The 25,283-nt window shown below is 28.2% G+C and overlaps 1 protein-coding gene and 1 long non-coding RNA gene across 2 annotated transcripts; one reads left to right on the top strand and one right to left on the bottom strand.

Annotated features, from left to right (window-relative positions):
- The first annotated feature begins 13,233 nt into the window (after positions 1-13,233).
- LOC111028368 (piggyBac transposable element-derived protein 4-like) lies at positions 13,234-15,663 on the top strand. Its single transcript, XM_022306989.1, has 4 exons — positions 13,234-13,775; positions 13,847-13,909; positions 13,973-14,035; positions 14,102-15,663. Exons 1-4 carry the CDS (start codon positions 13,658-13,660, stop codon positions 15,661-15,663), a joined length of 1,806 nt encoding a protein of 601 aa, XP_022162681.1. The 5' UTR covers positions 13,234-13,657.
- A 6,073-nt stretch (positions 15,664-21,736) lies between these two features.
- Positions 21,737-23,953, bottom strand: LOC111028354. Its single transcript, XR_002603892.1, has 3 exons — positions 23,760-23,953; positions 22,904-23,028; positions 21,737-22,038 (listed from the first exon to the last, which is right to left on the bottom strand). It is a non-coding gene; the product is annotated as an uncharacterized LOC111028354 (long non-coding RNA).
- Between the last annotated feature and the right edge of the window lie 1,330 nt (positions 23,954-25,283).

Here is a 25,283-nt window from a genome sequence, read left to right as displayed (position 1 = left end):
AAACACGTTCATGTACAATAGTAGATTTATATTTATATTTATACATCTAATATTCTATATATAGTCCATACTATACTTATTCAATTCTCAACTCAAACAACGAACAATAATACACTGAATATTTCCATTCAAATGGTTTATTTAAATTAGTAATCAGGTAATCTAAAGTTAATAATTAAACTATCAAAAGCTTATTATACTAATACAAATATGAAGAAAATAATCATAACATTATTTTATAAATTTAGATTTTGTTTTAAATTTAATTTTGGTAATTATTAAAATATTTGATAGCAGAATCTATAATATTTATATTATTAATATAACAACGTTTAAAAATATATTTGTATGATTTTTTTTATATTATTATAAAAATGTTATATTTTAAATATCGTTATAATATTTCCAAACTTGCCAAATAATAATACTACATTAATACAATTATAGGTACTTTTCTGTTATCCCTACTACCACGACCACTCAATTCTGTTATCTCGACTACTAAATTAATATTCAAATAGTTGTATATTTTAATACATAAAACACATGAATTGCCATTAAAATAATAATATATATTAGGACAACGTCATCAAAATTATCACAAAACGTCAAATTACAAATGTTAAAATTATCACCAAAAAATTATAATATTAAAAATATCATCAAGATCTTAAATATTACACATAAAAATAAAAAATCACAGTTACATAAGTCTAAAATTCTATTTTTGCATTTACGGTGCCCCGGAAGTAAACCCTCTCTTGAAAAAATTCAATCGCATCTTATTCACAGTTCGGTAAATTCCACAGATTCACAATTATTTTAAAATTAATAAATACAATGACAGAAATACAGCAACTGTCGGCAACAGGTAATCAAGCGAATTGTAGTCGCAGCATTAGCGTGGTAGTCGAGATAACAGAATGGAGACTCGCGGTAGTAGGGGTAACAGAAAAGTACCTATAATTGTATTAATATAGTATTATTATTTGGCAAGTTTGAAAATATTATAACGATATTTAAAATATAGCATTTTTATAATGATATAAAAAATGATAATAATGTATTTATATTCAATTAATAGTTATTGATTGAGTAATATTACTTAACACGTTTGTAACTTTATTATAATGTTATAATATTGTTATTTTGCTACCTGGGAGGAGACCCGGGGTCAGTAACTAATTATCGTCCAATTTCTGGTTTACCGCTAATTGGTAAATTATTTGAAAAGATGGGCATGTACCAGTTGCCCCCAAAAGTACTTTTTTTTATACCAAATCCCCTCAAACTACCTAGAGGAAAAAGTACCAGTTGCCCTCAACCAAATGTACCAGTTGCCCTCACATGTTAATATATACACAAATACAATATATAGCTCGTAAAATAGGGGAGGTAAATATACAAATCATAAATAAAATATAAAATTCAAAATTATAATAATTTGTTAATATAAAATAGTACAAAATCAAAATATAATAATTTGTCAACATATAAATAGTATATAATTCAAAAGTATTATGTTTTGTTATAATAATTACTAACCGATTTTACAAAATCTAATCTGCTAATATTTTTGTTTTTTTATTTATTTTATGGGATACAATAATTGACAGATTGAATTCAAGTTCAAAGCCAGAGCATTTTTCTTTAAACATACTAAATAACAATTCATACGTTTTCGATGATTATATCCACTCAGACGCATCTAAAATTACACGTTATGTTGATAAATTATTATAATTTTGAATTTTATATTTTATTTATGATTTTTATACTTACCTCCCCTATTTTACGAGCTATATGTATATTGTATTGTGTATATATTAACATGTGAGGGTAACTGGTACATTCATTTGGGGGCAACTGGTACATTTGATTGGGTACATTTGACTGGTATATTGTTAAAATCGCGATAATAGCCTTGGGGGGCAACTGGTAAACACCCGAAAAGATTGTCCATAAATGTATTGAACGTAGATTTAAATTAGTTTTATCAACGTGGGTTTTATGGCAGCTGCTCCATGACAACTAGTGTATTAGAATTCTCAGCACTCATCAGGGATAGTTTCAAAAATATGAGTCATGTTGATGTTATATTCACTGATATTTCTAAAGCCACTAAATTATTCATTATAATTATTCTTTAGATAACGTTATACTACAGCGGATATACCAAGTTGAAGATACAGATGTATGTTAATATTATATACTTCTCTTGTTAGAACAGTTGTAGAGTATGGGTCTGTGGTCTCCAAAGACCAAATGTGACAATTCACATTGAACGTGTTCAGCATTGTTTCTTGACTATGGTTCCTCGATCTATGGGCGTTATTCACGCACCCCATGACTATAAACCCGTCTTAACAGCTCTCAATTTATCCACCCTCAGCGAAAGGAGAAATATGAGTGTTATTAAATTTTTAAATGGTTTAGTTTCTGATGTAATTGACTCACCAGATTTGTTATCTAGAATAGGTTATCGAATTCCAGGTACAGGCCGTTCTTGACGGACGACCCTTACTGCCTTGAGTGACAAGAAATTTATTATTTGGATGATCCTCTGTGAAGAGTTAAGACTGAGTTAATAGTCAAACGATTAAAACTCTTTTCTAATTTAGGTTTTTGTTTCCATAATATTTAACTTTCAGGATCTTACTATGTAAAATAGGTACTGTAAAATGTTTAATTTATTGATACTCAATGTGTTATATTTATATATAAATATGTTATTATGTATCATTAATATGTATTATATTGTAAAAGCCGTATGGCGTTTAAAATTAAAATTAAAATAAAACTATTTCACTGTCACAAATTTACTTCTTAAAATATGGAAATAGAATAAAATATAATGGAGTAAATCAGAAGTGTAGGTTAGGTAAGATTAGGTAGTCATCACAGATATAATAATTATATAACTACTAGATAGCCGACTGACTATACAACATCACGTTAGAGCACGATTTAAGATACATAGGTTACTCAACGAAACGAAGCGCACCACTTTTGATATGTATGTGCATAGGGTCGTTGAGTAACCACTATCCTATATAATCTTAAATCGTGCGTCAGGGCATGAATTACTCCGCCAAAAGTAAAGCTGGAAATGTTTACATAATTTGTAATGATTACGTTTTTTGACAACGTGTTTGCAGTTGAAGAACATTAAGTGTTTCAAAATTGTTTTCCACAAATTTGGTTTCATGTCACTGACTATAATATCTAGTACGGGGAAATAAATATTGATTTTGAAGTAAGACGATACCTATATTATTCATTGTTGTAACTTCACCACCTTCTAATCCAGTATAAATTTTTCTTTTTTTAGAAATATCTGGCAATCGAGTATTCTCATTGGTGCCAAACTGTTCAGTTTCAGTCCAAAAAAGATTAAAACTATCATAAATTCCAAGTGATTCAAGTTACATTCAAGTAGCATTTGTTAAAATTAAAAAATTAAACAGTTGAGTAGTATTCATTTTTTTTTTTTAATGTATTGACCAACTATTTATTAGTTGAAGAATTTGTTTTATTAATTTCAAACAAAAAATAAATGCAAAACCATGAATACATTTTATTAATAAATTTATATTAGAACCATGAATGGAGTCAGGTTCATGTATGTGTTCTAAGGTAGAATAAATGGAATTAGAATTTGTTAAAACAGAACGAATAGTTCCGATTCGACAACTCCATCTCGTTTTACTAAGTGATTAAGAATGCCATTTGACACATTTAACTCTTTTTGAAATATATCAAATACTGAGTTTTTTTTTGAAGAGGCTACTCTAAATGTATACATTTTACATAATTTACCAAACATGTTTCGAATTGGAGCCTCATTTCCAAAAACATCAGCTAGATACACAAAAATTAAGTATAAGTGCATAACAACGCACATACAAAACTATAGTTTAAGTATAGTACAAAATTTCCTCTCTGGACCTCTCCCACACCTAAAAATCTTATTTTAAAGAAAAAACGTGCCCATGCAGCTTGTAAGCGGACTAAGTTGCCCTGCGACTACTTAGTCTTTTCTGAGCTTCATGCGAAATGTAAACACACTTCCAAGATAGACTATCAGTCATATATAAGACATACTGAATACTCACTCACTCACAACCCTTCTTCCTTTTGGAAGTATACTAAAAATCTAAGTAATCACAAAGCGCTACCCTCCATCTCAAGTTGGGATACCACTCCGGCTGATAATCCTCGTGATTCTGCCAATTTATTATCTAAGTACTTCTATTCCATGTATAATTCCTCTATTTCTCCACCTTACAAATAATCCCCCCTACAAATAATAGATATTCGTACGAACTTCCCTCTAATTGCCTCATTACACTTGATGATGTGCAACTTACACTTAACTCCCTAAAAAATAAAAATTCCAATGGCCCTGATGGTGTTTCTGCACGTTTACTTTTTAATTGTCAAGACTCCATTGTTTACCCTATATTTCTGCTCTTTAGACAATCACTCGACGAAGGTATTTTTCCTGCTGTTTGGAAGACCAGCTCTGTTACCCCCGTTTTTAAATCTGGTGACCCCTCACTTGTTTCTAACTACAGGCCTATTTCTATTCTCCCCCGCATTTCAAAACTACTTGAGTCCATTGTATACACTAATATCAAAAGAAGTCTTAACCATATATTAGTGGCTGACCAGCATGGTTTTCGTCTTGGCAAATCTACAACCACCTGTACCCTAGCCCTCACGTCGTATATTCTCGAGAGCTTTGAGTCCGATTACCAAGTTGATGCCGTGTCCACTGACTTGAAAGCGTATACATATTATCTTCCCTTATTCCCTCAATGGCTCCCCACTCGAATGTGTTTCTTCTGTCAAAGACCTTGGTATCTACTTAACTCCATCTCTTTCTTTTGGGCAGCATATTAATATAACAGTTGGTAGAACCTTAAAAGTCCTGGGTTTCATAAAGCGCAACACTAGCCTTTCCACGTCCTCCACTTGTCTTCGTTCCCTCTATTTCTCTCTTGTTCGCTCTATTTTGGAATATGGAATTGTTGTTAGGTTAGGTCAGGGGAGCGAGGGGGCCACGAGACGTCACCAAAGCTTGAAATGAGACGTCCGGGGAATTTTTGGTGAAGAACCTCCATTGAGGCACGAGTTGTGTGTGATATTACCTCATCTTGTTGAAACCACATTTTTCTAATACTGACACGTCGTCGTTGAAGCTCAGGAAAAAAAAATGGGTCAGCATTTCGATGTCTCATTTCACGCTTTGGTGACGTCCCGTGGACCCCTCGCTCCCCTGACTTGTCATTGTGTGATTTTTTTTGTGGGGTCACTTAAAATCAAAAGTCTATCAATACAAGCCACAAACCTAGATGAATTGAAGGACAAGATCACACGAGTTGTGTGTGAAGTTCCGGGACAGATGCTGACCGACGCGATGGACTCGTTTCGGGAGCGCCTGCATTCCTACATTGCGGCTCAAGGGCGCCATATGACTGACATTATTTTTAAAACCTAAATTTTGTTACAGTAAAAAAAAATTGTATATGTTTCTACATTTTTTTGATGAAATAAAAATTATTTTACAGAAATTACTTTTAGCGTAGTATTATTTCGAAAAACGTGCGTTTGTTCTGACGGACTCTGTATTACTTGAGTTAACTAATTTTTAGTTGCATTATAATATTATGTTTTTATTTGTATTAAATATTTAGTTGATTGCACTGTAAATTACTGTATTTCACCTTGTTTTTTCTATAAGATTACTTTATCACTATTATTACTATAATCTTTTCTGTATATAACTTGTATTATAAATCTCTTGAATTGCCGATTGGCGTTAAATAAACAAATAAATAAATATAGTTTATTTTGATCTTATATTCGTTTAGAGACTCTAGAATGAGAACCGCGCATTAAGGCAGCTATATCGTATCATTGTCCTCTCGTGTTTTCAATTTTTAAGTCCAAAGATTCTAAAGTACTTTTTAATAAATATGAACAGATAAACATTGTAGATATTCATCAGTAACCATGGTTTATACATGAATGATAGACGACGATGACAATTGTTTGACCGTGCAATGTTCTTATCAAAAACCTTGTGACTGCTAGCGATTAAAGCGAAACCTGTAATCTACCATGTACGTCACTTGCATAAACTATGGTCACTATTCAAACGTTTGCTAATTGCAACTTTGCCGCTGTGCAGTGTGCCAATCGCAAACATAAGCGAGATATATAACATATATATCGTACTACATAGTAGAAGGAAAAAAACACCAAAAATAAAACTTTGATAACCATCATAGTTTAAACACTTTAAACATATTATTATTATAAATGAATACCTAGTTATCTATAATATATATCTACAAAGTATTCTTAATGTTTAATACAAAATACAAATGAACTAAACATAACAGAAGCATTATTAAAGTACACGTAAGTAAATTTATTAAATTTGAGTAAAAGCATTAGTTTAAAAAATTATAAAATTAAGCGAGTAAGTTATAAAATATGTGTACCACATACTTCAGGCATGTGTTAAATATCTACACATTACTCTTGTTTATTTTATTTTTATTATTTTTAAAATTTGTATTAATTCAAGTGTAAAAATAAAAAAACAGTGTTCAATACTATTATTTGTTGATTGATTAGTTTTACTAAATAAACACCTTACTTTGAACATTATTTATTAGCAGGTTAAAAAACTTTTTTGATTGATAGTGTTCATTGCAACATTATTGTTAAATATTTGTAAGTTATTCCGAAATACCCTTATAATAAAATATTATGTAATATTCTATAGTATTTAATATTGCAGTAAAATTTGTGTATGTTTTTGTTGAGGATCTTTTAAATATTAATCACCAAAGCAAATATCTGTTAACTTATACATGTTCTCGGAATCATTTGAGAAATTCTCATTTTTAAATCCGCCAAAGACTTGGTAACAACAATAATCCTAGATTAGTAAAATAGAATTAGATGTCTAAAATAAAATAAAAATGATTGTTAAACATCATATGTTTACCAATTTGATTGCATTTAATAATCACTAATATTATGTCTTAATTTATTTAAATGTATGTCACAAAAGAAGTTTATACTAAGACTTTTGATGTATTTTATATACTTTCAGTGGTACATATTTTCTTAAATTAATAATGTATGAATAAACAAAAACTGTAATTTGTATTGTTAATATTATTTCAAATAATATAAATAAGTGGTATTCGGGAAAAAAAGCCCCAATATCAAAATATGTAAAAAAATCCCCGTCCATAGGGAAAAAAAGCTCCGCACTAAATACATGATTCTTTTTTTTTGTATTTTATATATTTCAAATAATCATAATAATCATAATATAATCATTACATTTATTTTATTAATTATTAAATTGTTTTATTATATTATTACGCATCTAATTTATTATAGGCATTAGTTGGTACATTTATTTGATTAAAAGGGAGTTACATAAAGGTAGTTATTTAAAATAAATTATATTTAGTATACGACATTACACAATAAATAATTATATCTCAGTTAAAAATTATTCCATAAATAAAATTGCTTAATATACATTACTCTTATAAAATATACAAGTATAGTTGTATATGTTATGGCTAACTACCATTAGAAAATTGAATATACTTATATCATTATTACTATAACTACATGGACGAAAAAACCACATTTGTAATAATAAATTTTGTGGATACTTAGATAGAGTCTACAATCAAGTATAATACCTTCATCATTTTTAAGGTAAAGTCAAATGTCAATTACTTTTATTACTATATAGGTAGTTTATTTAGGTGGTATGTTTATATATAAATAGTTTAAAATATGTTGTTTATTATTTAATTAAATATTTTTATGATATAAAAGTATATAAAAATTATATATAATATATATGGTTATAGATGTATGGATATTGATAAATAATACTGCTTAAAAATTAAAAATGATGAAATGTATGCTTTAATACAAAAAGTGTTATGTATTTAGTTGGTACCAGACTTTTTTTCCTATAGAAGGAGCTTTTTTTTACGCATTTTGATATTTTGGCTCTTTTTTCAGGGGCTTTTTTTTCCTTGATTCAAATAAGTATTATACTTGGTACCTTGGTTTTCTTTTTAAAAATTCAAATTATTTTCTAGAATTATTAAATTCTTTAAATTAATTTAACTGTTGTTCCGACTTATTTCTAATACATTCTGTCTAATTGAATGTATAAGAAAATGTGTTTTGCCAGCTTAAAACATGGCAGCATGTTTAATCAGCTGCGCCAATGCTGGCTCTATAATTTGAAATAGTTATCATACGGAGTACAATATCTAGTATATAGAAGTCTATATTAAATTATCACATAACAATAATTCTGCGTTTCGCACAATATGTAACGAGAAAATCGGGGACACTACTCAAATGTATTGTTTAATAACCAAGGTCGCAACTCTAAAGTCGCTTCTTACATTTTCGTATATTTTCATGGGACCCAATTCGTATGTAGTCCAAAATACAATAGACAGTTACTGTCATTCTTATAATATATAATAATTACTGAATAATATTTTTAAATATTTTATTTTAAGAATTTCAAACAAGCAAGCAAGTTATAATATAATGTGTATACTGCATACTTCACGCAAGTGTTAAATACCTACATATTATTCCTGTGAATTTTTTTGTTTTCTTTCTTAAATACCTATTAACTCAAGTGTAAGAATAAAGTTGGTGTTCAGTTATTTTAAACATTATTTATTAGGAACTCCAGAATAAGAACCACGCATTGAGGCATCTATGGCGTATCATTGTCCTCTCGTGTTTTCAGTATTTAAGTCCAAAGAATCCAAATAACTTTTTAATAAATATGAATGGGTTTCACCATCCATTTTGTCTGCTTTATAAAAACCAATGTATTATAATTTTGATGATTTTAGAATATCTATTATCCCCCACTGATGTAAAATGTATACCATTGTATCTGCAGACAGCACGTGAAACTTTTTTGATTGATAAGTTTTTATAGCAACATAATTATTGTTCAATAGTTGTAAGTTATTGTGAAATAAAGTAATAATAAAATGTTATATATTATTCTTTGGGATCTACTAATGCACTAAAATCAGTGTTTGCTATGGTTAAGGATCTTTTTAATATTAATCACCAATACAAATCTCTGTAAACTTATAAATACTCTCGACATTATTTAGAAGTTCTCTTTTTTTAAATCTTCCAAAGACTTGGTAACAACAATAATCCTAAATTAGAACCATAGAATTAGATGTCTTAGATAAATTAAAATGTATGGTTTTTAATAAGCCCCATCTGTTTATCAACTTAATTTAATTTAAGAATCAATAATTTTATGTTTTATTTTATTTGAATTTATGTCACCAAATAAGTATATTTTTGTAAATTAATAATATATGAATAAACAAAAAACTGTAATTTGTATTGTTAATTTTATTAAAAATAATATAAATATAAGTATTATACTTGGTTCATATTAATTTTTTCTTTTTAAAAATATTATTTTATTTTACCATGTAAAACTGTAGTTCTGACTTAAAACTAATGCTTTCTGTATTAAATGTAATGTTTGGCCAACTGAAAACATCTGGGCAGTTTACTCAGCTGCAGCAATACTGACTTTATAGTTTTCAATGGTTATTATACGGATTACATTATCTAGTATTATATAAAAGTCTGTACAAAATTATCACATAACAATATATACATTTTTTCAAGGGGATCCCATACCTGCACCCGACAACTACTACTCATTACAATCATATATTACGAAATATATAAATGTTGTTCTTGTACATATTGTATCCTTTGATAAAACTACCAAATAGTGTAAGTCTCAAATCTATGACTTATCAGATGTTTGTAATGTATCGTTTTGACCTATTTATAGACGTTTAAAAATTGTTTAAGCATTTTTTCTATAAACGTCAATAAAACATTTTTCCTCCCTTTAAAAAGCTTGAAAATGTAATACGAGATCCCTCATAAAATGGTATGATAACTAAACTACTAAACAGTTAGAAACAGTTAAAAATTAAACTTACACAGACGCTATATTTTTTATAAGCATTAAATTTTTAAAATTTGACGAAATCTCGAATATTTATATATTATTTTGAAGTTACAAATGTATGAACAATTGAACATCATCCATTACAGTTAGTCACACAAACTCAACCATTTTATTGGATCGCTTGCATAGTTTCTCGTACGAAATTTTTTTTTTTATTTAAAAAAAATATTTACAATCTATACGATACAAAGGTATAATGAGTAAGTGTGTTGGCATACATAAATTGACATAATAATATAAAAGGAAGGCTCCCAGCAGTGCCACCTGACCCGTAACTTAATATTTTTATTTTCTAGTTAGTTAGTAATTTTTTTTTAAAGCATTGAGCATAGGTATCTTGGCCATTTTCTTTTTGACCTTCTAAGAATGAGTGAGGTAGTGGATAGATTTTCAATTAGTAGATTTGAATGAGCGCGAAGTTTTGAGTGGAGTTTTATGTAATGGGATTTAGCTAAGTCGTTGAGAGTTGGAATATTGAGGTCTTTGTGGAGGTTTTTGCTGGTTACAACCAAGGGGCAGAGGCTATTAAGTGTAAACATATGGATTGGAAAGCTTGCAAGGTTGTGGTTTTTGATGGCTTTGCTGATCCCCATAGTAGGATGCCGTAAAGCCAAGGCGGACGAATTATCGATTTGTACATCGTAAGTTTGTTTGCTAGAAAAAGTTTCGATTTTAATAGGGTTCTCAAGTGATGTAGTCTCGAGTTCACAGATTTACGTTTTTGTTTTAGATACAAGCTCCAGTCAAGGCGTTTGTCAAATATTAACCCTAGGTACTTTACTTTGTCTGATGAAGGAATGACTTTGTTATTAAACGTGACAGGTAGGCAATCAGAATTACGTAATATAAAAGTTACATGAGTTGACTTGTTTTCATTGATTTTTATTTTCCACTGTGTTGTCCATAAGTTAATCACATTTAGGTGACTTTGGATCATCCGACAAGCAGTTCAGGAGTCCTGATATGTTGCTGAAATTAGAGTATCATCGGCATTGGTACGAAAAATTAAAAAAAAAATATATTAATCTTTCTATGCGCCTCAGTATGACTGGTATAAATACTTAATAGTAAAAAATATTATTGTTGAGAAACAGTAATTATAAGTCAATTTCAACATTATTAATGAATTAACATTACTTTCTTAATCCGTCATCATTATATTTTTAAATATTTTTTAAGAGAATTTTTTATTTATTCTTCGTTTTTGTGCATTGATTGGGAAATTATATTATATATATTTCAATATATAGATGTAGTATAATACTTCTACGATTTAGAATACTAAACTGTAACATGTTTAATAGTTATACGTTTTATCTAATCAATAATCATATATTCAATAATAGGTAATAATACCAAATCAATAAGCATCTAACATACAACTGTTTGTGGTAATTTTAGATTTATATTGCTTTTTTGCCTCATTTACCTATAATGGTTTCCTATACTTTCTTAGCATGAATATGAGTTGTTATTTCGTATTCGCTGTTATTGTATCAGTAAGCAGCGGTATAGTGTATTCGTGTTCAATATTTTTAATTTGTATGTAACATTTTTTTTCCGTACATGTGTCTCTAACTTCTTATGCCTATGAACTGTAGTTTTTATCTGGTTAAGTTGGTTGTAGAACGACTAACATACTGCGATGAACCTAAAAAACGAATAACAGTTGTTAAGTTTTTATTTTTTTGTTTCATGTATATAAAACCTGAGTCAGTAACTAGTATGAAAAAAAACGGCGAGTAGGCTGTATAGAACATATAGATGTTTTAAACAGATGTATAATCGTAATACTATGTGACCTAGAAAAATATGACAAAACAAAAATAAGTTTCCAGAAGATTTTTGACTATGTTTATGTATAAAAATGCGTTTTATAGTTTAATAGAAAGAATGACTGATTTGAATTTATATTTTATACCAAATATAATTTCTGCAGAAATTTTAGCTAGTCACAAGCTAAACAATCAGCTGTTTCAGATAATTTACACAGTAAGTTACCATACAATAATTGTTTGAAGCCAGTTAGAGACCAATAGACTATTGAATAGAGACATTGAGTAATTGAAAAGGATCGAAGGAAAATATTTTGATCATTAAACAGTAACGAAACAATCAGTTATAAATCAGGGCGCAACCCGTACAATACGTCACGAGAAAGTCCTGAAAGCTACTTAAATGTGTTGCGTAAAAACCAAGAAGCGAATTTGAAATTTGAGACGTACATTTTCGTATTTCTAGGGACACTATTCCTATGCAGCTCACAACACAATACAACGCTACCACGCAGCCAGTAACTGTCATTATTCTAATATATAATAGTAACTGCATAATATTTTATGATATTTTATTTTAATAATTTTAATTTATCTACTACAGGTATTCATAATGCTTTAATACAAAATACAAATTAACTAAATTTATCACTAGTATTATATAAGTACACATACGTATATTTATTGAATTTGAATAAAGCATTAGTTTAGAAAATATGTAAAATTATGCAAGCTAGTAAAAAAATATGTGTAGTAAATAATTCAGGTATGTGTTAAATCCCTATACATTATTCCTGTTTATTTTTTTATTATTTCTTAAATTTATATTAGTTCAAGTGTAAAAATAAAAAACAGTGTTCAATAGTTTTTTTTTTTTTTGGTTGTTTGGTTTTACTAAATAAATACTTTACTTTGAACATTATTTAGGACGAGGTATTCGGTTATAAAAGAGGCCCGGCAAGCATTATTTCTTTAATTTTATTGTTTAACGTTCATATTAGTTTTATTATTACTTATATTTAATTAAAATGATTTCTTTTAAAGTTTATTTCGTAACGATTGCAGTTATAGTCAATTCGATTTGGGATGTGCAAGCTCCTAATGGTCTTAGTGGTGCAAGTAGTAGTGGTGGTTGGAGTTCAGTAGATGCTTCACTTTCTGCAGGTGTATTTCCCGATGACGGTTTCTATACTTTTATTGATTACCTATATTATATGTTATTGAGTAATTGTAAAAAATTTTAGAATTATCTTTAAAAGATTGAAATAAATTTTAACAATTACTGTTTATGCCTTTTTAAAGTATTTATAACTATAGAGAAAAATAAAATATTATTCATCACTTAAGTTGTTAACACGTTGACCGCCACGGCGTTTTTCACTTTGTTACTTAAATTTGCTACGAGATCAAATTCTAAATCTCAACAAATTACTAAAAGTTGGTTGTGAGATCTTATGTTGAATCTCACTTATACAAATTTTCTATCGATGAGAACTCGTGTTAGGTCTCAATAATCGGTATTTTCTCGTCGGATTCTAATTCTACAGTGTTGCCACTTTCAGATGGTGTTTGTAGCTTGACAATACCATATTTAGTTTTTTTTATCAATATTTTAAAATCATTGATAATGCAACGTTTGATACGTTGTTATTGGTAACTAAACGTATAAACTTTTTACTTTATTTATCTGATTATCAAAATTGAATGTTTAATGTGTTTTTGCCGTTAAGGTAACGGATTTATGAAGTTTTTTTTATGTAATTTGTGACAAATAAACAAAATGAATGACGAGAGTATAACTGAAATGTTAGAATCTTCATTTGAATCATTTGACTATAGTTCAGACGATTGTGACAATGACCCCAATTGGGATCAAAATGCTGAAAACATGTCTACAAGTAAGTTATTTCACCTGCAGCTTAATGTACTTTGATCTAACTTACATATGATTTTTAAATGTTTCGAATAGGTAGTACTTCTAGTAAACAAAATTTCAATGATGATGTCAGACATGTGAACATGTCTATAGATGGTAATATATTTTGCTTGAAATTGTCTATTTTCTATTTATAATTAATAATAAAATACATTTTAGAAATTGAATTATCTGGAGTAGATGCAATTGCTTACAGTGATGAAAATGATGATCCAAATTTTGGTAAATAATAAACAAAAATGTGCATTATTAAAAAAAAAATGTTTAAAATTATTTTTTTTATATTAGATTTGGTATCTCATATAAGTGCTTCATCTGATAATGGTTCTACTACAAATTATCCTGGACCAGGACGTCCAAGGATTCATCCTAAGGTAAATGTCAATGATCGTCGTCAATGGAGAGCAGACGACAATGTTATTGACGATTTTATTTTTGATGCTGATAAGACAAATTCAGGTATAAATCCAGATTTATTTGACACTCTTATGCATGGATCACCGCTTGATTTTTATTTGCTTATTGTGAATGATGAAATAATAAATAAAATAGTTATTGAAACAAATAGATTCGCTGCACAGCAAAAAGCTTCTAAGATAAATTCACCTTTCTCTCGTATTAATAAATGGTTTGATACAGATATAAAAGAAATAAAACAATTATTTGGGCTTTTGATTTGGACTGGCTTAGTTGTGTTGCCAACATATGAACTGTATTGGAGTTGTTCTGAAATATTTGCTACTAATTTCGGGTCTGTAATGAGCCGAAATCGCTTTGAAATACTAATGCAAATGCTACATTTTTCGGATAATGCTAATGCTGATACAACAAATCGCTTACACAAACTCGGTACCGTTATGGATGATATTATGTCTAATTCTAATTATTGTATGCAGCCAGTAGACAAATTATGTATTGATGAATCTCTTGTCAAATTTATGGGTAGGCTGTCTTTTAAACAATACATCAAAAATAAGAGAGATAGATTTGGAATAAAAGAATTTAAATTATGTATTCCTCCGTGTTACACAATTGCTCTGAAAGTTTATGCTGGAAAAGAAGCTGTTGTTGATGAAAGTGTTGGGACAAAAATTGTTATGACACTAGGAGATCCTTATTTTGACTGTGGAAGAACATTATATGTGGACAATTGGTACTCAAGTGTTGAACTAGCCGAAAAATTAAAAATAAGACAAACACATTTAGTAGGTACAATAAGATCAAACAGAAAATCCAATCCTAAAGAAGTAATAAAAAAAAAGTTAAAAAGAGGAGAGTTTGATTCAATGAGGAGTGACACAAATGTTTTAATATTAAAATGGAAGGATAAAAGAGACTTATATATGATATCCACAAAACATAACAGTGAAATGGTTGAAGAACGTGTAAGGGGTAAAATTGTTAAGAAGCCTAAGGTTGTGATTGACTACAATATAGGAAAGACATCAATTGATCTTTCTGATCAAATGAGTTCTTACTCAAACCCTCTAAGGCGTAGTTTGAAGTGGTACAGAAAAGTAGCTTTAGATGGGCTATTAAATATAGCTGTAGTCAATTCTTTAGTATTATTTAATAAAGTTACATGTTCAAATATGTCGATAACTAATTTCCGTACTTCTCTAGTTGAACAATTAACCAAAAAAGAAAACATTGTCATAAATCCATCTCTCAAACATCAACTACAAAAAACAGGTAAAAGCAGATGTTTCATGTGTTATTCACTAATGTCTTCAGAAAAAGGTAGAAAGTATGCTCAGTCTCATAGTACTAAAGTACAGACTAAATGTCTGGCATGTGATAGATATTATTGTATATTATGTTTTATCAAAGACCACAAAATCACAAAATGATAAAGAATAGTGGTCAACAAATTATAAGCAGTGACACATTATTTACATTGTATCTATACATTTTAANTTGACGATTTTATTTTTGATGCTGATAAGACAAATTCAGGTATAAATCCAGATTTATTTGACACTCTTATGCATGGATCACCGCTTGATTTTTATTAATTATTATTTACCTATATAAATATATTTTATATTTATTATGCTATAAAAAAAAATACCTATTACTATAATTAAACTGTTTTTGTTATATTTTTATTAATAGTAAGTAATTTGTTGTAACTTATGTTTTTTCATTATTAATGTACATGTGGTTTTTGAATATTATTTTATACTTTAAATAAAAAGTTTTCAAGTTATGTTTTTTGTTTGTAATATCATTTTTATCATAAAAAAGTTACATTTATGCTTTTTATTTTGCAGTTTATAGGATAAAAGCCTACTACCAGAGATTGTTTTCATATTATTATATTGTTCCTTATTGTTCAAATAATGTATTATTTTATAAAATAAATAAATATTTATTTGAGATTTAATGTTAAGTCTCAATTATAGTGATTTTTCATAATGAGATTTAGTTTGAGATCTCAGGCTAATGGTCAAAACATTAATTTTTCAAATGGTGACATCCTACGGCCATGAGATCTAATTTGAGATCTCGGCTTATATTAAGTTATAACATAAAAAAATGTTTTAGGAAAACAATTATGAATATAAGTACAAGTTTTGAATAAAATCAGACAATGTTTTATCCAAAAAAAAATTTGAGTAAACCTATGAAAAACCCCGTGGCGGTGAGGACAAAGTTTGGTGAGATCTCGTACAAGAGCTCATGGCGGTCAACGTGTTAACAGGATTATTCACCAAATATGTTGACCCCCTCTTTTCTTTAATAATGCATTTATTTAAAATTTGAATTTCAAATTTTTTAAATAAAGATAAAAACCATATTTTCAAATTCTTGAGAAGTTTTGCACTGCTTAAAGAATGGCATGTGAAGATACAAACATCTGTTTTACGAATGAGAAACGCAATTTTTCATCCGTTTTCTTCAAAATTCGAAGTATCGAATTCAAAATTCATATGTGTAGTTTCTTAGTTAATTAACTTTGTGTCCCGAGGATAAAAGTTAAAAGGTCCAAAGAGGCTATGGTGCTTTTAAAATATTAGTCATTACCTACTCATTATAATTTATCTATCAACATTAATAATTTGTAAAAATGGCCAAATTATAGTCAATTCTTGTTTCAATATCACGCCTATTTTATATTTTTGTAAAACCGTTTTTAATTATTTTTATCTAATTACATCAACATTTTCAAAAAAATTATCCACTAAATAATTTACAGTTCAAAGCTAGGGAGTTTTTCATTTGAAGAACAGAGGTTTATACCACCACAGGACACTCCTCAAATAGAACAGAAAATTCAAGAATTTGAAAAAATCATGTTTGAATATATTTAAAAATTCCGATAATCAGAATCCGAATGAATACATTACTAAAGGATAATATTTTGGTGACCATGCTTGGTGAATCATCTTGTATACAATATTAATGTAGGTATTCAAAATGTTATAATCAAAGATTTTTTATGCAATCGATATTTTTTTGATTTTTATAAAATATTTTATCTTCTGTACTTACGTCGAATATGTATAAACTAATTCTAGTATATCCAGCTGAAGTTTACTAAAAGTTATGACTTATAAGTGTTATAACTCTTACAATTATTGTTTTTAGAGCCTATTATTATGTGAAAATGATTAGATTTTAATTTACTGTAAATAGAAAAAGAGGTTTACTAATAATAATGTATTTTTTTTTTTTTAGTTGAAGAGTACTGCATAAGTAATATCTTTGACCAATTTTTAGTAGACAAATAATATTTTTAAATATTCACGATATAAAGTATCATTATAAAAACTAAAACATTGATAAATGTATTGACTACTCTAGCGATTCTCAACCGGGGGGTCGCAACCCCTCTCGGGGTCGCCAACAATTATTTTGGGGTCGTCAATCCATGTGGGAAAGAAATTGTTTCACTTAGAATCTTATAATTAATAGTAAGTATTATAATATATATATATATATTTGGATAGTCCGGTAGTCGATAAAAACGTTCATTGAAGTGTACATAATATACCTTTTTTTGTGAAATATATATACACAAATAAATACAATAAGAACAGTTGGTTCAATTTTTTAATGCTTACATTATAAAAGGTTCGTTGGACATCTTGGTGACATTACAGGGGGTTGCGAACTCAAAAAGGTTGAGAATCGCTGGACTACTCAAATGACTAGGTATTCTTAAATGATGACTGAGCTTAAGGCGATTCTATACCGTAATTTTCTATCTCCAACCCCAAAATTCTTAAAAACGTTATTTCCATTAAAAAGAGTAACTAAACAGTTTCTATAATTTAATTTTTATGGAAGTTCAAAAAAAAATAAATAATGTATAGGAAATTCGATCTGAAGTAGAATTGACGATAAATTCAAATCTATTTTTAGAATTCTTATCGCTTCACTATATCAATGGGTGCGTTTGTAAAGGACACGACTAACATCATGTGACGCTCAAGTATTCGACCAAGACGGATAATCATGGTATCGAATCTCCTTGATGACCGTTTTGCTTATTTTTGACTGACGATAATTTCAATATAAACTTAGACTTTTTGTTTTCAACAGGATTTCTAAGAGAATGTACTTTATATACTAGTAAGTTAATTGAAATTAACAGAAAGTTATTTTATTATAAATACATATTTTATTTAAAGAAAACGTAATATTTAGACGTAATTATAATCATTGATTTGTATTTTCTTAAGAGGACGTTACACGGAAATTTGTTGTCTCCTTCTTCCAAGTGCATAACATGGCCATTTTGAAGCTCAGTAGGTCACATTTATCTTCGTTAGCTTAAAAACTTACGTGTCAGCTGTTATGGACCGAATTTGTTCGTTAGTAATAAATACGAGGTGTTTGAGTTACCACTAATACTTTATTAATATAATCAATTTTAAAAGAAATTTAGTTGCACAGAATAATTATTAGGCTTAAGAAAATAACAGATGCTCTGCTCGATGGTCTGCCAGTACTACACTGAATATTACACAGACAGCGAGACACGGTAGGGGCTCGCTCAGGCTCAAAACTGTCCACACAGCGAATTCCCTAAGACCGTGTGACTGGTGACTCTGTCTGTTCACATATTAATATGCTTACGCACTATACTTATTATACTATAACTATATCTTATACTGCGTATAGCACACAGACCGGGGTTCACAACACAACCCACTTAAAATTGTACATCTTAAAATACTCATAACTCGCTTGAAAATAAAATATGATAAAAATTCTATGAGATTCTCTAGATAAATATCTTAGCTTTAAATGTTATAATAAGTCAATTCACTCTAGTTTATAAACTTTTGGGGATAAACGTGATCTGCTGAGCGTAACATTTTCTATATTACTAACTTGTAAGGATTGGGACAACAATTAATGTCTCACAGCTAAAACCAAATCCCTGACTAGACATTTCAACAAACTAAAATATCAATAAGTAATGTTTGATTGATGTCTATCTTTCGAACACCCACTGCGCCCACTGTAAATGAGTACAACAATATGCAATAAATGATGCGAATGGTAGTCTTTTTATTAATAAATTACAAAATATAACTACTTCTATTGCCTACTAGTGCATTAAACTTATCGTGTGCAATAAGTTACTAAACAAATAAAACTGGCTCGTATAAAAACATTCTAGTTCAATGATAGTGTTATTAAATTTCAGATGATATCACAAGTGATAAAAAAATACACCCGGATCGAATTGGTAATTATTCAAAAAAACTTTCATTTTTAATTATCAAATTTCGTGACTGTACACAATCATTTTAATAAAATATACCCCCAAATTAAATTTCATATTCTGTATATTTTATAATTCTGCAATAAAATGGCATTAATAATTAATGTAACAAATACTTAGATTTAATATTAAAGAAAACGCTTTTAAATTATAACTATTATTACTATATGAATCTAAAACATTTAAATGATTGCATACTTAAGTATTACAATATTTAATAAAAATCTGCAGTTCTATATCATGCAAAATAATTTTATTAATTTGAAAACAAATTGTATCTGCCTATTTATTATTGTAATTTATTCATTCTTTTTATTTTTAGAATACTTAGATAATGGTACGGATTTTCATTGTTTTTTTTTTCGTTAACGAAGTTGTAATAATTAATTCATACAATTTGCTGTAGTGCTAAAACAGTTGACAGATTATTGTATTTTGAATTGTCTATAATAAGGCACGTCATTAATTACTACACCTATCATAAGCTATAATAAATCGATTAAAAAATGATATATCACATAAGCACAATATAAACATTACCCACCTGACAAATGTCGGAAAAAGTCATTGATAAGGACTAGTAGGCCATCTAGTAGTTTTATATATTATCTATGTGTTCACCATACTAGAATTTTCTAGACAAAAAGTTTCAATTCGTGATAATTACCATTATGTTAATAATATATGAATATTACTATGAATAATTTATTATATGTAAATTATATAATGATTTATAAATACTAAATTGATCATCATTGTTGAGGCTCGAACGCAATTTAGCCACCTACCGACCCGCACATCAAACACACAACATATTAATATATACATACCGTTACTCTATGATATTTCTTGTGTATGTGTGTATGCTGTGTCTAGATAATATGGAGAGATGGTTAGGTACAATGTCAAGATCAAATATGTTTGAGTATCGGAACACTTAATGATTTAACCATTTATATAACTCAACGTCGCACAATACAATATAATTTATACAACTCTTTTATCCAAAATAGATCTTACATAGATAAACTTTATGATAAATATTGCATTAAAATGTATAAAATAAAACAAATTGGAAATAGTTTTCCTGTTCACCACACAAGAATTTCCAATGGAAGATTATTTACAACAATGTATTCATAAATTTGAAAAAAAAATATATATAATATGTATACATGTTTATATTTATTTGTACAGTTTCAGATGTGTACTGTAAGTACAATACACTTTATACTATAATTTATTATAACACAAGAGGTATTTATTGTATTAGGTATAATATTTATAGTAATTTTACTATGTCTAATGTTCATATTATATATAGTTTTATAGTTTCATTTTAATTACATTATTACTATAACTTAGTATTGTATATAGTTGATTAAATTGTCTATTGTTTTGTAAAATATGTTTAGTATTTTAAATGTAATCAAAAAAATGGTTTTGTATTATTTAGTAGTTATACCATATATCAATACATATAAAATGATTTTGTTAAGCACAATTAGGTATCTTCACATTATATCTTTTAAATTGCAAGAGTGCAAAAAATAATATTATGAACAATTAATTATCAAATTATAAATTAAATATTGATTATTATACTCAAATTAAAATTGAATATTGGCTTACTATTCAATAAAAATAGTTTGTATAACTAGGTACCGTTATAAATAATTAAACTTTAATACTTCAATGTATAGCTATGTTGCTTACTACTAGGCATAGGTCAGGCAACTAAGTGTCATAGTGAAGAAGTATTATTGTAGTTAATTTCACCTGTGTTAATTGTGGTCACCACTCTATATTTTATTTTTATATTAGGTACTCTAACATTATGAAATAAATAAATTCAAAAGTACAGATTAATATAAAATTATATTTAAATTACCGTACATATTGTTCAAATAATTAGATTATAAAGTAAAGATTATTAAAAATGTATGGTATAAAACTCTATAATTTGTGTCTTGATAACTATAAAATCATTTCTACATAATATTTTCAATAAATCTTACTAACATTATAGCTTATCACTGGACTTAAATAATATTTTTTATTACCTTAAGACAACAAATAGTACATACTCGTAGGTGTTAGGTACACAGTTTTTTAACAGATATTTTAAGTTCAAATTTGGACGAAATTAGATATTTAAATGGAGTATAATGATTTTTATTAGTTTGTTGTAATTTAAAAATATTATTCATGGGTAGGTAGGTACCTACTGACACTTTTATACTATATTATTAGATTTTAATATTTGATAGACATAATTATATTGGCAATCACAATGATTTCTGGAAAAAATCAATTCAACCTACTGTATTACTAACTCGTAAGCGACAGAGACGCAAGTCCGTGACACATGTTTGTCCCTAATCCTACTCAGCCATGTAAGACTTGATATTATTTTCATTTTAAACACTAAATGATAAAAGTTTTGTATTACACGTAGGTTTTATTTTGAACGCCATCTCTGAAACTATGACATATTTATTACAATTAAATTATACAACAATTTGTAAATACCTTATTGATTGTTATTAATATTACAATAGTTTTTAGCCTATAGTTGTATCTAAATTTTAGTATAATCTTTATTAAATATTTTTATTAACTAACTATTATTTCTAACTTTTTATAGTTTATAACAGTAAGTTATATCTCCATAGACCATAATTTTCCTATATTTTTAGTTTTATTTTTATTAATATTCACTGAAAAAACACATTTGCTTTTTATTTAGATTTACTTGCACTTATATTGGGTATGTAACAATAACCTTGTGTTTTTTTAGTATTGTGAATTTTCGTAGGTAGTATTTACTATACTATAACTTTGAGTGATACTTTTCTTCGAGGTTGGTCATTAACGAGTGGTGAAATTATACTGAAGTTTCATAATATTAAAAAAAAAAATAAAGATCTTCAGAAACATTAGAGTATACGTAGTTCGTAAATTCTTTCTTTAAGTATAAGTTGTTATTTTCCAAGTAGATCGAGTTCAAAATGAAAATGAAATTGTTTTATTTTTAATATTTAAATATCTATTTTTCGATGGAAAATAACTAAGGTTCTAAGGGCCAGCGTATTTAAACTGTGATCCGCGAAAGCTTAAGTGCTATTTGTCAAAATGCTCAAGAAAATAATTTTAGGAAATCTAAAGAGGGCTGGTGAAAAAAAATATCATGCATGTTGCAAGAAACAGGGGGGCTGAAGTGAAACTTTTTTTCGCGGTCAATTGACGTGATGTTTATTATAATCAGAAAAAGAAAAAAAAATTTTTAATTGAAATTAATATTGTACAGAGATATACTTAATATAAGTGAAATTGATTATTATGCATACTTGAAGGATCACGGTAACTGGTAGGTAAAATCCGATTATATGATTCGACGCTGCCCAGTAAGCCACGCCCATAACACTATTGGTCGCAACAGCAAAACCCATAAATCCATATTTCTCTAAAGTACCTAAAAAAGTTTCAATTCAAATAAATGTTTGTACATTAGAAAAAACTTTTTCTATTTTAAATAATAATGTTGAAGATAAAACTACCCTGTATATAAAATAATATAATTATTATTTTTCAGACTCCTTCAGTAAGTACCAATATTTTTATTGTCCCCTCTTCTTCAATGACCATATGACAAATCGATCATTAGTTACAAATTTACAATGCACATCGTGTTTGTAATTGGTTAAGTTCTTGTTTATTTCAAACACAGTTTACATTTTTAAAACTCAAAATGTCATACGCACAACAAACAATTCTACTATTTAATTAAGCTCGACGTTGATTAATAAACACATAATATCATAGTTTATCGTTTTCAAATGCTTTTACTAACGACATCTGTTGTTTTGAATCAACATTGTATTTCATTAATTATAACATCAATGTGTTGACAGATTGATTTGTTGACTCCCTGTTAATCCAAGACATTAATAAGAACTTGAAAAATTTAAAATTCAATACATTTAAAAATTATATGGTTATTCATAACTTTTTCGTTTGAGAATTGACAAACTTTTTTAGTATATATGAGTCCTGACTAATGAGTTTTAAACACACTGCTTTGGTTTTGAAGGTATAAATCAGTATAATTGCTCTTAGCATCTTGAACAATTTTTAACGCTCATCTCAGATAATATTATTAGTATGAATGTATAGTCTTTAAGACTCATATATAAAAATACTCACTAGAGTTCTCACAACTTTGACAAATGAAAAAACGAATAACGTGTGACGTTCATATCTTCACAATTTTTTTACATTATAAATGTATAACTTATGTCAGGTTTATATTATTCATTTCTTATCTACAAGTACTGTTGTACGTATTCGTTATCGTTTTGACTTTTTCTCTTGGGCAATGTTTATTTGTTTATTTCAAAGTTGTTGAGATTAATCTCATTAACTGAAAATAAATGTAAATTACATTATGGAAAACGAATGTTATAGTTCAATAAAAAACAAGGAGTAGCCAACTTCTATAAAAATAATCTCCAATTGAATGTTTTGAAATCATGATAATTCAAAATAAAATCGAAGTCATCACATTTTCTTGTAACTTACATAAGTAACGGTAACATTATGATTTTTTTTTTATTTCTAGAGAAAGAATGTACGTAAATATCATGTTGATTAGCTAAATTAATAGATTGATGAATTTATTTGTGTGAAATTTTAAATTTGTTTTGACAAAATGAATATGCTTTAAACCAAAAGTTGCTGAATCTAACTTTTTTTCTCAAGTAGAGTTTTAATGTTTATATCTGAACGTACGTAAACATACTATGACTAAAACCATATACTCTAGCACATAAGCTAGTCAAAACACTTTGTCACCGTGGCGATTTTGATTCCCGTTAAATTATGAAGATAAAAACCTAAAGAGATTTAATCTACATTCAAGTGTGACTTTTATTATAATAATGACCCTTACTCCAACTCCAGTTGAATACTGAGTGTTACGGATATAGTACACCCAGGGCCTCGAACTTTTTTCTTCATAATGTTTGAGAAGTTGATCGTAAACCTAACAACACTACATTGTGAACAAGTTAAGTAAAAACAAAATAATTCTCGGAACTCGACAAGCGGAAAAAAAACCGTAAAATGAAATAATGTGTTATGTAATCTTATGACAAAAAAAGAAACTGTTTATTGGAGTTTGAACAGATAATAATGGGTAGGTTTCCTAGGGGCCGCTCAGTTTCTGAATGACCCTATTAGCTGCTAAGAAGAAATAAGAACGACCCTGAATTTACGTTCCGTAAACAGTCACGATGAGTCACACTGGTCTCCGCTTCTTACCAACAGCTAGTAATTTGAAATAAAATTTTAATTGCCATAAAATAATAAATTATTGTTCAAAAAATATTATTTTGCCATCACAGTGTTGATAAAGTATTATACTATCATGTGAATAACTACAGTAATCACTAATAATAATAGTAATTGTACAAATGCACAATAGATAATATGTTAGTATTTACGAGGCTACAATCACCAGCTGTTCTCGGTGACGCGTTGAGTGTTAAAGCTCATTCTGTGGTTAGGTGATTTTCGGAAGGAGGGGAGGATTATCAGGGATAGTACTTCCAAAATCGTTGATGTCCACACGCGTAAATATGTAAATACTTTATACAGAGTCAACGCCATGCGTGTTCAACGTGATAACGTTTATGATGGACGATATTTAAGCCTTGATCAGTGCTGGAT

This window comes from Myzus persicae, unplaced genomic scaffold, assembly GCF_001856785.1.
Source record: "Myzus persicae strain clone G006 unplaced genomic scaffold, MPER_G0061.0, whole genome shotgun sequence".
Classification (NCBI taxonomy): Eukaryota; Metazoa; Arthropoda; class Insecta; order Hemiptera; family Aphididae; genus Myzus; species Myzus persicae.
The sequence above is the reverse complement of the archived record's forward strand: the minus strand, read 5'-3'. Positions and strand labels throughout refer to the sequence as shown.

What these genes read in the sequence shown, in the direction of transcription:
- LOC111028368 (XM_022306989.1), top strand. Translation starts at nt 13,658, where the DNA reads ATGAATGACGAGAGTATAACTGAAATGTTAGAATCTTCATTTGAATCA. An exon ending in TGCTGAAAACATGTCTACAA is followed by an intron (nt 13,776 to 13,846) that starts GTAAGTTATTTC and finishes TGTTTCGAATAG; the next exon opens with GTAGTACTTCTAGTAAACAA. An exon ending in AAATGATGATCCAAATTTTG is followed by an intron (nt 14,036 to 14,101) that starts GTAAATAATAAA and finishes TTTTTATATTAG; the next exon opens with ATTTGGTATCTCATATAAGT.